This window comes from Hippoglossus stenolepis, chromosome 22, assembly GCF_022539355.2.
Source record: "Hippoglossus stenolepis isolate QCI-W04-F060 chromosome 22, HSTE1.2, whole genome shotgun sequence".
Classification (NCBI taxonomy): domain Eukaryota; kingdom Metazoa; phylum Chordata; class Actinopteri; order Pleuronectiformes; family Pleuronectidae; genus Hippoglossus; species Hippoglossus stenolepis.
The window spans coordinates 14035931-14050808 of record NC_061504.1 but is presented as its reverse complement, the minus strand read 5'-3'; the positions used below and the strand labels follow the sequence as shown (position 1 = coordinate 14050808).

The 14878-nt window shown below is 42.8% G+C and overlaps 3 protein-coding genes across 4 annotated transcripts; 2 read left to right on the top strand and 1 right to left on the bottom strand.

Moving 5' to 3' along the window:
* Positions 1-230: 230 nt before the first annotated feature.
* Positions 231-4109, top strand: dram1 (DNA-damage regulated autophagy modulator 1). Its single transcript, XM_035146888.2, has 7 exons — positions 231-709; positions 1113-1180; positions 1395-1537; positions 1623-1800; positions 1926-1984; positions 2633-2725; positions 2813-4109. The coding sequence occupies exons 1-7, from the start codon at positions 579-581 to the stop codon at positions 2855-2857; spliced, it is 717 nt and encodes a 238-aa protein (XP_035002779.1). The 5' UTR covers positions 231-578; the 3' UTR covers positions 2858-4109.
* On the bottom strand, positions 3957-8317 carry washc3 (WASH complex subunit 3). 2 transcript variants are annotated; one of them, XM_035146889.2, is made up of 7 exons: positions 8099-8317; positions 7156-7254; positions 7001-7066; positions 6769-6912; positions 6297-6419; positions 6143-6207; positions 3957-6047 (listed from the first exon to the last, which is right to left on the bottom strand). In XM_035146889.2, exons 1-7 carry the CDS (start codon positions 8147-8149, stop codon positions 5948-5950), a joined length of 648 nt encoding a protein of 215 aa, XP_035002780.1. In that variant the 5' UTR covers positions 8150-8317; the 3' UTR covers positions 3957-5947. The 2 variants fall into 2 exon arrangements, with proteins under 2 accessions (XP_035002780.1, XP_035002781.1); XM_035146890.2 differs by lacking the exon at positions 6143-6207.
* Positions 8318-10127: 1810 nt separating this feature from the next.
* LOC118101352 (tetraspanin-7) lies at positions 10128-13924 on the top strand. The gene has a single exon (XM_035147029.2). The coding sequence runs from the start codon at positions 10894-10896 to the stop codon at positions 11980-11982; it is 1089 nt and encodes a 362-aa protein (XP_035002920.1). The 5' UTR covers positions 10128-10893; the 3' UTR covers positions 11983-13924.
* Positions 13925-14878: the final 954 nt, after the last annotated feature.

Below are 14878 nucleotides of genomic sequence, written 5' to 3'. Positions count from 1 at the left end.
TTTTTTAAACTTTTTTATCATCGGTAACATCTTCAATTTTATCTTTCTGCCCTAAAACTGGGAAATTCCTCAACCTGGTTTTACCAGTTCCTTATTATTTGGCTTAATTTCTTCATTATTATCTTAAAAGCACCTTCTGACTGTATTTTTGGAGGAACACTTCCCCTCTTGAGATCGTACATATATCAACAGCAATTGTTTAAGGGTTGAAAGAAAGACGGGAACAAGGAGGAGGAGGAGGAGGAGGAGATGGGTGGATGTAACGGGTGGTTTTATTTGCGCAACGCCAGCCCACTTGGAGTCATTTTGGGGAAGAGGTCACTGTAGCTGTACTGTATATCAGTTTATTGGAAAGAGGCAGAGCTCATTCTATTGCGGACAATCACCACCATGTGACTGTCGTTAACAGACTCGAACAGAAAAGAGGCGCAGAACCTGATTCATGCGTCTGGATCAGCAGCATCAGACGTGGATTCCTCCTCCTCCTCCTCCTGCTCATTCTCCTCCTGCTCCTTCTCCTCCTGCTGAGGTGGTGACACGGTTTTCTGGAAGTTACGCGTAAAACAAACCTCCCTGAGATGTTTTGGTTCACGCAAGGTCTGTGCTTCCTGCCAGTGTTTCTGGTCGTCTGGTCTTCCTCCACCTTCATCATTTCCTATCTGATCGCGATTTACAGGCGCGACGTCGATTTAATCTTCCCATACATCAGGTGAGATTTACGCACACGGTGCTCCAGACACATGTTGATCTTTAACAACCTGTGCTCCAAATCGCACACACATGTGGTTTTGTGTTGATACAAATCAGACAACAGTGGTGCCGTAAAGTTCAGTTTCGTTTTCCATCGAGCGTAAAGCTTGGCCGGTACCCAAACTCCAGCTGCTACTTCAGAGGAGCTGTGCAGCTTCATACAATCTTCTTTCACTTCTCCCTTTTGATGTTATACTTGTACGTTGACTAATTTGAAGTTAGAAAAGTCATGATTTGTTCTGTGTTTAACTCAATTGCAAACCACAACATACACGATCTCAAGGCCAAAGGTTGAGGGGAGACAAGAGAGAGAGATGAAGTGTAAAAATCAGGGCTAAAAAATTGCCTTTTTCCCTTTTCAGTGACACAGCTGCAAAACCCCCTGAGAGCTGCATTTTTGGCCTGATGACATTCATCTCTGCCTGTGCAGGTATTTCTTCTTCCCCCTTATTATAAATGTGAACTTGGGCACTTTGACCCTGCTTGGTTTATTAAGCAACGTTGGGTTTTCCTGACTCTCCAAAGATGTAAGTCACGTTTCCCCTTCTCAAGGAAGTGAAAGCAGAATTTATGGCTTTATGGGGAGTGCTTCTTTCTTTTTTCTCCTTTGTGGTAAAAGCACAATCAGACTTTTTCCTGTGCAGGAATATTCACCATTTACGCCCGATACAAGTTTGTGGAGAAGCTGGGTGAGGAAACAGGGGTGAAGAGGACATGTCTCAATAGAACTGCTCTGGTGGGGGGGCTGCTCTCCTGTCTGAGCATGTGTATTGTTGCCACCTTTCAGGTACGTCTCAACATGTGTGTGTTGCATGATGTAAAATATAATGTAATGTAACCTCTAACAGCCCCTGTCTTGTTTTTGTTTGCAGGAAATAGCAGTGAGAGTAGTTCATGACATAGGAGCTATACTGTTCTTCGTCTCTGGCGTCGTATACATAATCCTCCAGTCGGTCATTTCGTATCAGACCCATCCGTTTGGATCCTCCTCCAGCCTGTATCGAGTGCGTTCGGGCATCGCCCTCCTTGCTGCGCTGGCGTTTTTCCCCGGTATCCTTTCCCTGAAGTCCAAGCTGAGAAGATGCTCTGGCTCCCAGATGTTCTAGTGTCAGTTGTTATTGCCAGTAGATGTGTGTGATGCTTCATTGATTTTTTTTCCTTAGTGGATAATTCAGCTGTCATCTGTGCATATTGGGTGAAGCAGAGCGAGCTGATCAGAGACCCAGACGACAAGGTGAGCTGCAGACGTGTCAGCTGTTCAGACCTGGTGTTAACAGCCAACCTGAGAGATCACATGTGGACAGCTCTTAAGATCATCACTTCAAATCAGTCGCAAATAATTGTGTGAACATCCCACAGTTTATTATGAAACTGCAGCAGGTCAGAGGTCGTCAGCTAAAGAGGCTTTTAAATGTGGCCCCCACAGCTGAAAGAAGGAGACCCCACTGCCTCAGAATGTGTGTCTGACTGATCGCATCTGAAATGCACCCTCCGTGTGTCTTAGCTGCGTTCACACCTGAACTAAGAGCTGACCACTTGGGATCGGATCACTCAGGACGGAAGTTAAACCAGATCTGAACAGGGTCTCCATTAGTAGCATTACTTACCTCCACAAAGGAGTTTCTTTCTTGGTCCATTTCCCATCCTTCCACCAAGTTTCTTTGAAATCCGTTGAGTAGTTTTCTGCTGATAAACCAGCAAGCGGACGGGGGAGGAAACGTAACCTCCTTGGTTTTTCTTTATAAACTGAATTTCTTCATGGTTTTGGACTCAGATGTGAGAGGCCATCTTGGGTTTTAGGAAACGACGGCTTTAGTTAGATTACCTGATGGTGAATGTAGTCATCATTTACCACGTGGACTGACTGCGGCCTCTCTTCCAGGACTATCCTTTCTATCTGGCCAGCGCTGTGTGTGAGTGGGTCGTCGCCTTCAGCTTCATCCTCTTCTTCCTCACGTACATCGACGATTTCAAAGTGAGTTTCTGACCATTAAACACAAGGTCAATTCTTTTTTTATTAACTGGAAATGAGTCTCATATCTCTCCCTTTTACTTCCTGCAGGTTTTCACTTTACGTGTGAAAACAGAGCTGGAAAAGTCGTCTTGATCTGCAGCTGAACGTCAGTATTTTCACGGCTCTTTTTCTTTTTTTATGCCTTTTTATTTTTGTAAACAACATCATATGATGAGTTTATTAGCAGAACAGGTTCTTTTTGACATTTTTATTATTACATTGTAATAACTGGCTGTCAGATTTGGGGTTTAAGGAAAAAAGAACTGACCACAGCCTGATTCTTTATACTATTTATACGACCTCAAATCATTTAAAATAGTGTACTCATGTGTTCACGCCGCCTGTGTTCACACGACCGTCACTTTGCACTTTGCACTCCTGACTCCTGCCACATGAGCTGAACACTTCCTGTCGGACCTGTGACCACTAATATGAGAAGTTGTGGTCGTGCGGTGATCACATGACTGCTGCACATGGGATTTAATCTCAAACCAATGAAGTATTGTTCTGTGGGAACATTGTTTTGTGAGAAGATTGGTGAAATGCCAGACTGATACTGTATATGTATATGGGGGTACTCTTTGTATATTGCACACCAGGAAACTGATGTCATTCAAATTTTTTTTGTATGCATCACTGTACTGCCAAAGGGAGTAAATCTATTTCAGTGGATGCTCCTCTTCAGAGTTTTGGTTGCATGTACTGACTGTACACTGTGGTCATATAGTGCAGCTGTGGATGTCACTGTGCCCGGTCGACATCCGGTCATCATGCACTGAGAATCAAGCTGCTTGATAGAGGAGAATTAGACCTTTGAGTTAATTAGTTGCTCAATGAAACTGCCAAATTTCATTCTTATAATAAACAGGAAGAGGTTTGTTCGATGTGCTTTAACGCCGTCTCAGAGTATGCGTAGCGCTTCCCTAAATTCTTTCACTCATGACTCTTTAGGACTAAATGAAAGTATTAATTTCTTTCTCTTCTTTTGAATCAAGCACTAGGATTTATCCACAATAGATTCACTTTTAACCACATCAGATACTGTATTTACATGGGAAAAGTTTGTTTTGTTTGTTCAATTACTTTTGTATTTTTGCTTGTGACATAATATACTGCACTTATCATAATATCCTGCTGAGCTTAATGAAAAGATAATGTGATAGTATGAAGAAGAAGGATGCACTTTCTAAAGCAAATTGTATGAGTGTTTATTACAGGCACAAATCACAGATGCAACGATTCTCTCTCTTGTAACCAAAGTGCTTTTCAGACGTCTCTACACTATTGTGTAATGTCCATTCATAGAAATCTTATCAAAAGACAATAAATGTATTTTATACTAAAACATTCTTGGCACATTCTTTGTCTACATGAATATTTTTCCGGGCATGTTCACATAAGTTGTGAGAAATGTCGCGAGTCAAACACAAAACAAATTTTGTTTACATTTTCTGACAAACGGTGTTATCACTCAGTAAAGGTCAGTGTGCGTAACCGACTCCTGGCAAAACCTACAGGCTCGAGAGGCATTTCAATGGAAAAATGTTAGTTATGGACGAATCTAAAGCAGAGACACAATGAAATATTTCCAGTTATCGCTTACTGACTTTTACATCATCATCAGACTCAACTACAAACCCTCTTGACCGATCACGTCAGTCTCAGCTGTCAAAGCCCATTTTTATAGCTTTTTAGAAACGTGTAAAACGACAGAAACCATATTTGAGAAAGATGTATTGGCGTGACAGTTATGCACCTACGCAGAGGCCAGCCACCAGGGGGCGAATGTGAAGCATTGGCTTCACTTTTAGGGAATTGCCATATCTCCATCTTTATATAGTCTGCATACTTTCCAAAGCCACTTATTCACTTAGTCTAAGTTAATAAAGTCAAAGCAACAGTGTCTTTACACTGAATCTACACAAGCTGTTTTTCAACATGGTCACTTTCTATGCTGCAGTAAATCAGGGTATAACACTTGAAACACATTATTCTTCGAGTGCAGCTTGTTAACTGTGATGAGAAATGTATTGTTTTACTGGCGTCTCATGTCATTTACTGCTCGTCCACTTGTTTAGAGAATCAGGTGTTTCAAGCAGCCGGAATTCCAGCCGAAAATGCTAACGTCACTGATGCCAAACCAAACCTTACCGAGCAGGTTTAAAGATAAACAGAAGACTGATTCTGTAACAACATCCCCGTGAGTTTTTCTCACCCTGACATTAACTCAGAGATTAGAAAATGAAAGGATTAAAAGAGACATAAGATGTTTTTTTCTTCCTCGTGTGTTGTATAGGGTGTTTGTAAAAGTTCTGCAAAGTTAAAAGAACAGAAAGTCTGTGATAACAGGAGCTTCTCTCCTCCACAGAAAACACTGAAGCTTCTGAAACACCTCATCAGTAGTTTGGCTGATACTTCTGCACCATCGTAATGTCATGTGACACGATTCCCCACATTTTACATTTTGATCGTCTTGTGGTTTGGCTGGCACGGTGGAAGTAGTTGAGCAATCACAACAGAGTGGGCCAGCTAACCAATCAGAGCAGAGTGGGCTTCATCAGGAGGGGGTGGGGTGGGGGGGGGGGCGGGGGGCACTTAAAGAAGCAGGAGCTAAAACCAAGTGTTTAAGACAGAGGCTGAAAAGAGGAGCTGCAGCAATGGGCAGTGAGGAAAGTGATGGGTTTTATGAATATTGTAGCACGTCAACCTTTTCAAGTAATATCCAAAATTAGAATGATGATATGAGCAGAATATGTCTCTTTTAATCAGTAAAATCTCCAACATATATTTTTCAATTTTATCTGGACCCTGTAACAAAAAGAGCAAGAACTGTCAAGTGATCACAGAAAACCTGCAGTTTAACTACTCCTTGAAAAACTACTTGCTACTGCCATGTTCTGAGGACCACAGGGTACATTATCAAAGAGGGAAATTGTTCTGTCTTAGTTGGAAACAACAATTGTTAATCAAAAATGCTAATGAGGAATAAAACCACGTAGCGAGGAGGTCCGATCGACCCTTCCAGTTCATTCAGACTGAAATCACAATCACTCCGGACACATTTCCAGGCACCGACATCAGCACCTTCTGTATCCTCGTGCGAGCACAGGCCTGAACCTCACACAGCGATGTAAGGGGCCTTCGCAGGGAAGCTTTGCAGTGAGGAGGACGTAGAGGAAGATGTCAGTCGCTGAAAGATGATTCGCTGTCGGAGCTGGTGGCGGCAACATCTGGATCATCGGTGCTCCTCGCTCCTCCGTCGGGAACCGGGGCGTCCGGCGTGCTGTCGCCAGCAGTGAGGGAGTGATTATTGGTCAGTTTAATGAAACACAAATGCAGAGACAACGATCAATGTTAATTGACTTGTAGGACACTCACTCAAGCAAGTTGGAATCTAAACCCTCCTGGACCATTTTGTTCCTTATGGCCATAACTGGAACACCCTGTCACAAATTAAACATCTTATGAGTTGCACACATTATTTCTATTTTTATCCTCATAGTGCATGAAGCAGGTGTGATCGCAAACTCACCACTTGAACCATTTTCAGGTATCGGGCATAACGTGGGTCCTTGGCCACTGTCAGGACATTTTCTGCAGCTGCTTCTACATCCGCTTTCTGCGTCGGAGCTGCTTCTTGCACAGTCTGAGTGAGCTACAGGGGGAGTGAAGTAACACGTGGTTACAAGGTTCAGCATTTCTGGTAAGTGTTGTACATGTAGAGTTTGAGATCCTCTTTTTTATCAGATGTTAAGATGGCTCATTCCAAAGCTGAGCAGTGCACCAGCCAGCACCACTCCAGCTCACCAAGTAGCACAGTATCAAGTTTATTTTATCTAGCATGAGTGTAAATATGACAGATTGTGGTTTTTAAGTGCAGTTATGTGCTGAAACCTTTTCTCTCTGGGTGGAGAGACGTCCTTGAGACTGTGACGTTTCCAAGTGGACTGAGGATTTAACAAACCACATGTAGCATTCATTTGTGTGTATGTCGGTAAATGTACCTGTGGGGGGGGCAGCATCTCTGCCGGTGGAGCACCGGCTTGGCTCTGAGTGGCAGCAGTCGGTCCGTTAGCCTGTGCAGTTGGCTGCTGCGGCTGACCGATTCCCTCGATTGTGACGTCCTCCAGTCCAGGGATGGAGGACAGCTGCTCAGAGCACAACAATGTTACTAATAAGATGAGGGCCCGGACGCCAAACTCCAGAGAGAACAATGGCGGAGGCTCGAGAACTCACCTTGGCTTCCAAAATAGACAGAGTGGTTTCAATCTGCTGGATGCGAAGAGATATGTTTGCAAGTTTCTGTGGGGAAGACGTGCGACAGGTCAGGGTCTGATCTTGAGAGCGACAGACTGACGTCTGACATCGACGTTACGGTAAATTGTACAAACCTCTTCGCACACTGTGGAGAAGCGGTTCAGGAATCGAACTGTATGCACAACAAACTGATTCAGGTAGGCAACTATTCTTCTCTGTTGGATGGCAGGAACCTGGAGGAAGCAGAACAGATACTTAAGCACGGGGGGTGAGAAGCAGATGAGCAGCAGAGTGTGAGGTACTAAGGAAGTGAAGCAATTCACAGCATCTGTATGATGCAATATCTCTACCCTCTCCTGCAACAGTCAAAAAGATATTGACAGATATTTCACCCGACTCTTGTTCGTGGTGAACTTCACTGTCTGTGTGTCAAGTTTCAAGGGATTTTACTGCAGAATTTCAGAGAAAAATAAAGGCAAACTTGGCTACTTTTCCATTATGGCACTCTGAACCTTTACTATATATATTGCTTTTAATTTTCTCAGTGTGTTGGGAAAAAGTGGCTCAGTTGTTTCAGGACAATAAACCAGGGATGGACAGATGAGCTGTTCAACCACACATCAAATTCTCGTGACTGTTTTTAATTGTTAGTGAATAATTTGAGGAATTTGTTCGAGCACAGACCATGAACAATGATCAATCACTCTATTGTTTCTCGTTCTCAAATATGAGGATTTCCTGCTATTCTGAGTGACGCGTTATTATAAAATGAGTGAATTTGAACATTTGAATCTCATGTAGTGAAATTAACATGTTTATAATGTGTAAAAGTCTTTACTTTCTGAACGTACGAAGAAGGAAATTGAACTTCATTTAAAATGTGCAGTAATGAACTAAGAAACGTGGATTGTTAAATCCCTGTCACGTAGAGACCTCGAGGCTTCACACGATTCAAACGTGCTGCTTGTAGTGAAATGTTCGGCCGCTTCCATTAAAGCTAAACAGTCGTGAAATCATCAATGACAGCTGGTTTCCTCTCATCGTGTCTGTGTTGACGTTAGCGAGCCGAACACGAACCTTGGTCAGATCCACTCCGGAGCCCACGATAGGAAGCCCGTCCTCGTCCATGTTGGATCCACGACGGTTCCTGTTTCACTTTCACTTCGAGGGAAGATTTTTTTTAGCAGAAAAATCAGTGAAACGTGAAGAAACAAAACAACATTTAGCAGAAGAAACGTCTCATGTGACTTGTGGGCTGAGAGAGGTCGCGTCGTGACGTCACCGGAGCCACGCGAGAGTAGGTAAAAACCCGGACGGGATTTGTGATTTGAGCTTTTATTTTGGAGTCTGTGGAAAACCACAACATCCGGCAGTGAGTCCTCTGGCTGAATATTATTATTAATTTTTTTTTTCTAAATAAAGATCTAATCACAACAGAAATGTACATTCTTATGTATGAATGCATGGAAAATATAAAACAATTAAGAATATAGATAAATTATATGTATTGGCAGAGGTAAATATTTAAAAGAAAAGTGTTGTAGATATTGTGGAAGTGAGTGTGAAAATTTCTGTTTCTGAATCAAATATTTCTTATGCAGAATAATAGATACCAAAGGGCGCCATCTACTGGATTAATATTGGAACAAATAATACATTCAAGAGGTATATCAGAAATGATAAATGTTAGTTTCTTTGCTGTGTTTATAAAAGGTACAAGAAGTATCATTATCTGTGTACTTGGAGGTAGTAGGGTATATTTTAAGTTGAATTGTTAAATGTACTTCTTTAGCATATTTTAATATATAGTACAAGGTTCACAAAGTTTGTATTCTCAGATTTTAATCGCTATAAAAAACCTTCCTCTAGACACAGTTTTATTTTTGTAAGATGGGGACAGAAACAACATTTCATATTAAAGGCAGTCACTGCACAGTTTTAAGACTTCTATTTTGAAAACAGGAAACGCGGGTGCAGCTAATGTTTGCGCCCTAACTGCGCATATTAGCAACAAAATAAGTTTATTGTCCAACGCAACAAGAGTCGTGCTGCAGTCATGGAGGTTTTAGAGTCCGAAGAGAAAGTAAACGGTGAGTTTCGGCTGTGTTTATGTTCAGCAGACAGTCCGTCTATTTAAAGGAGTCATGACCTGTGGACCTGTCACATTTAAATAAGAAACTTTATTGATCCCAAGCAGGGACAGCAGCAGATAGTATATATAATTCAACAATAATTTAGTAAATAGCAGTCTACTGTAGTATATATGACTACAGGGATGTATGTTTGTGTGTATAAATATAAACTTATATTAAAGCTCTCTTGGCATTTTCCTTGGGACTTTTTTCTGAGATATTTGTGTTCTTTTTTTTTTTGTCATTTAATCGTGCACCTGTTTCTTTGCTCAGGCCAGTTTTCAGTGGTGCCGGAGCACATTATACTTTAGGGCGATGTTTCTCAACCTGGTGACCATATGAGATGTCAAAGACCGGAACGGAAAGAAACATCTGCTTTCAACAAAAAAGGAAGACTTGTTTCTTGACACCTCTTTTTTCCTACTGCTGTATTTCTGCATGCACTGGATGTGTGTTTTTAATGAGGACGCTCGTTCACTTCTGTCCAGAGTGCTCATAAAACTGAACGACTCTTTGAGCTGAGCAAAGATTAACGAAAAATATCATGACATCATTTCATTTCCTCTGCAGACCTCCAGCTGTCTGTGCTAAACTCCATCTGCTCACCCCTCCCTCATGTACTGAGAACAAGACGCCTAATCTGTCTGTGCAAATTCAATTATAAGATACTGTAGTCAGCTACATTTTATTACTTCCATTTTTCTAATCCAGGAGTTTTAAATTTAGCTTCTACAGCCCAAACAAACAGAATCTGTAGTATGAGTCTATACCGCCCACCCTTCCTCTGCCCCCACCAATCTGTCTGGGCATTCCCCTCTGTGCCATCATGCCACTATTACGGATGCCCTTTTATAAAGAGTCATTTTAATGCATTTAATTAACGGAGAGGCTTTAAATAGCTCTGAATGGGCGGGGGTAATTTTATGTCAGCATATGTAGCATACATTCAATGTGTCATCAGAGAGGAGCTGAGGATTTGAATTTAAGTATTACAAACACAGACATGCAAAATCTGTGTTTTGCATGTCCTTATGAAGTAAAGAATTATTATTATTATATTATTTGTCCATAATTTAAAATTACGTTTTTATTAAACTGATTCCTGAATAGATTGCACATCTAGGAAATTATTTCTTTCACACTGTAATGCTATAAGCATTGGTATCAATTATCTATAAAAAAAATGCAGACTAACAAAATCATTAAAGTTAAACTCAGAGAAGGTTTCTTTATTTTACAAATATCACATACAGTGTAAAGTAAAGGATATTTTTCTCCCATCATTTATTTCACAAATGGACCAAAGTCAAACTCTCCTCCACACCGAGAGAGGGGGTGCATAGACGGACTCCTCAGTCCATCCCACTGCACTCACCTCTTGCCTTTACGCGAGCGAGGGGCAGCAGTGCGCGAGCAGATGTCTGGATGTGACTGTCAGCGGAGAAATTCCGAGAGCTGGTGACCATGCAGGTGGAAAGAACGCCCGAAATAAACAGATAAATAGGGAGGAAACAAGGGGGCTGCGGAGGAAGATAACGGCACGACGCAGCACCCATCAGCAAGATTTACTGTCCAGTCGCTGCTGGTCGTCTTGCTGGTGGCTTAATAACCAGTCATAAAGAGGTGGGAGGGAGCTTGTGTGTTGGAGGAAGACGAGTGTGAAAGTATTGATAAAGGAAAGAAGAGAAGGTGAGTGTGTAAAAGAGAGAGAGGGGAGTACTTAAAGCCTTAGCAGGGATCATGAGCTCTGCACTGCCGTACGACTCGCTGTCAGCTCGGCCGAGTCCCAGCAGACGAGCTTTGGACTGGGAGCGCGAGCAGTTAGCGGTGCGAAGACTGTCCTGTCCACAGGGTCTCAACCTACTCACTCCTCCTCCTCTTCCTCGTCGACCCTCTGCCATCCCTGGCTACCTGCTGTCCCCCTACCAAGAGCAGGAGGAGCAGTCCCACCACCAGCATCAGCGACTATCCTTGTCTATGTGCTCAGAGGCCTCCCTGGCTCCCCCCGCACCTCCACCTGTGGGGACTCCCCCACCCTGCTGCCGCCCAGTGGGAGTCATGCACCTCCTGCGCCTGGGACTCCTCGCTTTCAGCTGCCTTTTCTGGGCAGCCGGCTTGGCCCTCTTCACCCTGGGTGTTTGGGCTCAGATTTCACTGGCAGACTTCATGCTGTTGTCTGCCAATCGCTACCCCAACGCCCCAATCATCCTCCTGTCCACAGGTGCTGCCGTCACCACTTGGGGCTTTTTAGGTTGTCTGGGGGTGGCTGCAAACCTGCCTTGCGTGCTGAGGGCGTATGGGTTCTTCCAACTTGCTGCACTTATAGCCGGTTTGGCAGCTGGACTCTCGGGCCTCTTCTACCGTGAAGATATTGCTGGAGGATTTCGCAGTGGCTTACAGCGAGCGGTGGCCGGCTACACAGAGGATGAGGGCCGTGCCGATGCTCTGGACAGCCTTCAGAGGGCCCTGGAGTGTTGTGGAGCTGAGGGTTGGCGTGACTGGCTCACTTCAGATTGGGCTTCCCAACATATGACCTTCCTGCCTTATGAGAACAGTTCCTCGGTGTCCCTGCCGGACAGCTGCTGTGCCAGGCGCAAGGGTTGCAAGAATCGTCCTCTTCTGTCAGATGATAGCGACGAAGTAGTTGCTGCAGGAATCCATCCACACGGCTGCTTCCGTAAAGTCTTCAGTCTGGTCAACGACAACGTCTTCCACATTGCTGCCACTGTGTTAGGATTAGCCTTCACCCAGATTGGAGGCATTGTCCTGGCTTGTCTGCTTGCCAACAAACTAGCACCAAGACAGCGTCGTCGTGTGGTGGCCCATTAATGCTCAATCTTAAACCGAGGATTGGTAATTAATGCCACAAAGGATCAGTGGAGTTGCAAAGTTGGGGGAGTGTTTTTGGGCATTCAGGGTTCCACAGCTACTCCTCTCACTTTGCAACTCTTTGACCCTCATTGTTTGCATGGCTCTCTCTACTGTACAGGTTTAATTGATTCAGTGTAAGGGGAAAAGAGGTGCAATTAAAAGTGCAATTCTGTCCATTTGGTGCATTAGTAGCTAGTCTGAGGTCACACGATCTTGGGGCCAGATTGAATAGCTTCTTTTATTCCCACAGACGATGGCATGATGCCAGGGTCTTTGCAAATTTCAGAGCGACACAGTTGTAATTTTCCCATCCAGTGGCCACGTTGTTTAATAGTAAATGCTCTTGTCTCCATCTGAGCGACCATGGACGTGTTGATCTTAACATGAGGTGAGGTCAGGTGTGTTTTTGGTGCATTTCATTCTTGTGCTGTTGACCAACAAACATCTGGTCTGAAGTCTAAGGTGCAGTATTTTACTGTTATGGTACACGATCAGGATAGTGAAATAGACCAACTATAGGTGGATGCACAACGTGCAGACACTGTGCTTTCCACACCTGCTTCACCTCAGGGATCCTGTTGTTGCTCTAGGTGGTTTACTTGTGCGCTTTCACTCCGATTGCATGAGCAGATGGTTTTTCCATACAACCTGGCAAATGTGCCTTTATTATTGTAATCGGCTGTGGGGCAAGCATGCCAGGCTTTTATAGGAAATAGGAGACGGCACTCTGATTGGCTTATAGCATGTTACCAAGGACACCCATGATTTATTCAGAGACTAAGTAAAACCCTTTCGTACCCAATGCGCCTGGTGCAACAATCTTTGCCAATCTTTAACTGTTTGGGCCCTTAATGCACTCGCTCCATGTGCTTAGATTGTTAAAATAGAGCCTGATATGCTCATACAAAGTGATGTTTTTCTGCCTTTTATGCTGAAATGTTTAAATAATGACTTTATTAATGTACTATTATTAGTTAGAGTTTAACATTTCTCATGTAGTATATGTGAATGCACAGGAATGTTCACCAGCAGTTTTCCAATTTAGACGTTTTTTTGTCTGTTTGTGTTCAGCAGATGTTCATCTCCACATCATTTAGTTTTACCATCACAAAGGCGACACTGTGCTGGAATGGTGCTGTAGAAACAAAGCTAAATACTGTCTGTGAGGTTTTGTCTGTTCCATTTTTTACTGTGTCCTGCGCTTTTGTAAGATCAGCTTTTCAGATTTGGTGAGAAAATGAACGCTTTTAAATGTCGTCCTCCGTGTGTCATTGTTTTGCTTGGGTACGGAGGCTCTGAAGGCTCTGAAGGCTCTGAAGGCTCTGAAGCACAAGTTTATCTCACAACATTAAATTTTAGCACTACTTCCAAAATCCTTGATCTCATTAGCTCGACCCACATATTGGGTTTTAGATAGATTTTAGAATACTGCGCTGAAATAATACAAATCCATCAGCCTTGCTTCGAGCCTCATCATCAATTATTTCACCTTTCCTCTTCAGGATAGGCATTATTAATGCTCTAGTAATTGTAATATATGATTTGTGTTTACATTCTGTAATATATAATCCATATTTACTGTTACCAGCGGTGCAAACACGGCATGATTGAAACTGTATCAAACCATATCTGTTAACAATACACGAAAAATCTTTGCCTCATTACAGGATATGATATTGATTCGACACTGGGAATGTCATGGCCTGCCGTCCTTGAATATATTAAATGTATAAATGGAAACAGCATTATTGTGATGTGATGGTGGTGTCAAAGCAGCACAGCAAGGCAAATGCAAATGTATATATTAAAGATTGTGTGAATGTTGAAATCTTGTAGAGTAATTTTTTTGTTTGGGGAATTAAGTGACGTATTTATGTGTCAATTTGACAGGTGGCAAAGAGCGAAGCCTCCATTTGCATTTTAAATACCTTTGGAAACATGTCTGGGTTAATATTTTATGACCAAGGCCATAGTGGAAGAATGCCAGACTGGTAAATTCTCAGCAGTGGGACTGGTCGATCCTCACATGAGACCTCTGGACGGCCTATTCTGAATTCTGGCAAACTGGCTGACATCTCATTTGTAGCACCTGAGACGACAGTGATTAGATCCGACCTTGAAGGGAGACAACCGACACGGCAGCGTGATGAAAACACAACAGGCCCCGATGCAGCAATCATTAGTTTATGGAGCAGAAAATCATGAAATACATCCTCAGCTCAGAAGATGATTTTCATACATTTATCGCAAACCCCTTTTCCTTAAACCCTACTTACATCAGTGTTTTGATACAGCCTGCGTGCTGCGCTCCGAACAATGACGGACGTTTTCATGACCTAATTATGGTATTGATTAGCCTACATTAAGCTCTAACAAGGCTTGCGGATGCTTTCTGTCTGATTGCACTGTCCCTGTTTAACCTATTTTGCTTGAGATCGACATATCCACTCGTGATTTCAACATGCATAAGATGAGCTCGGAAATATATTATATACATGACACCTTCACTCAGGGAAAACACAAGGGGATCTGTATTTAAAATCCCACTGTTAATTCATTACATGCAGTAATCTACATTACACCAAATATATTTAACTATACTGTCAAATCAAATTACCAAATTCCATTGTACTTGTATATAGTCCATAATCACAAAAAACCTCTGCTTCTTATGACTTAAAAATCTTTACAAAGTTCAATAAGGGTGAGAAAAAAGACAGATGTACTCAGGAGAGTCACAGGTGAGGGGTGTTGTGTGGGGGTTTCAATCTCTAAAACACAACCTAACTTCACTGTTATATTTCACATCACAATCACATCAGCCATTATGATCATGTCCCTGCACTTGGAGCCA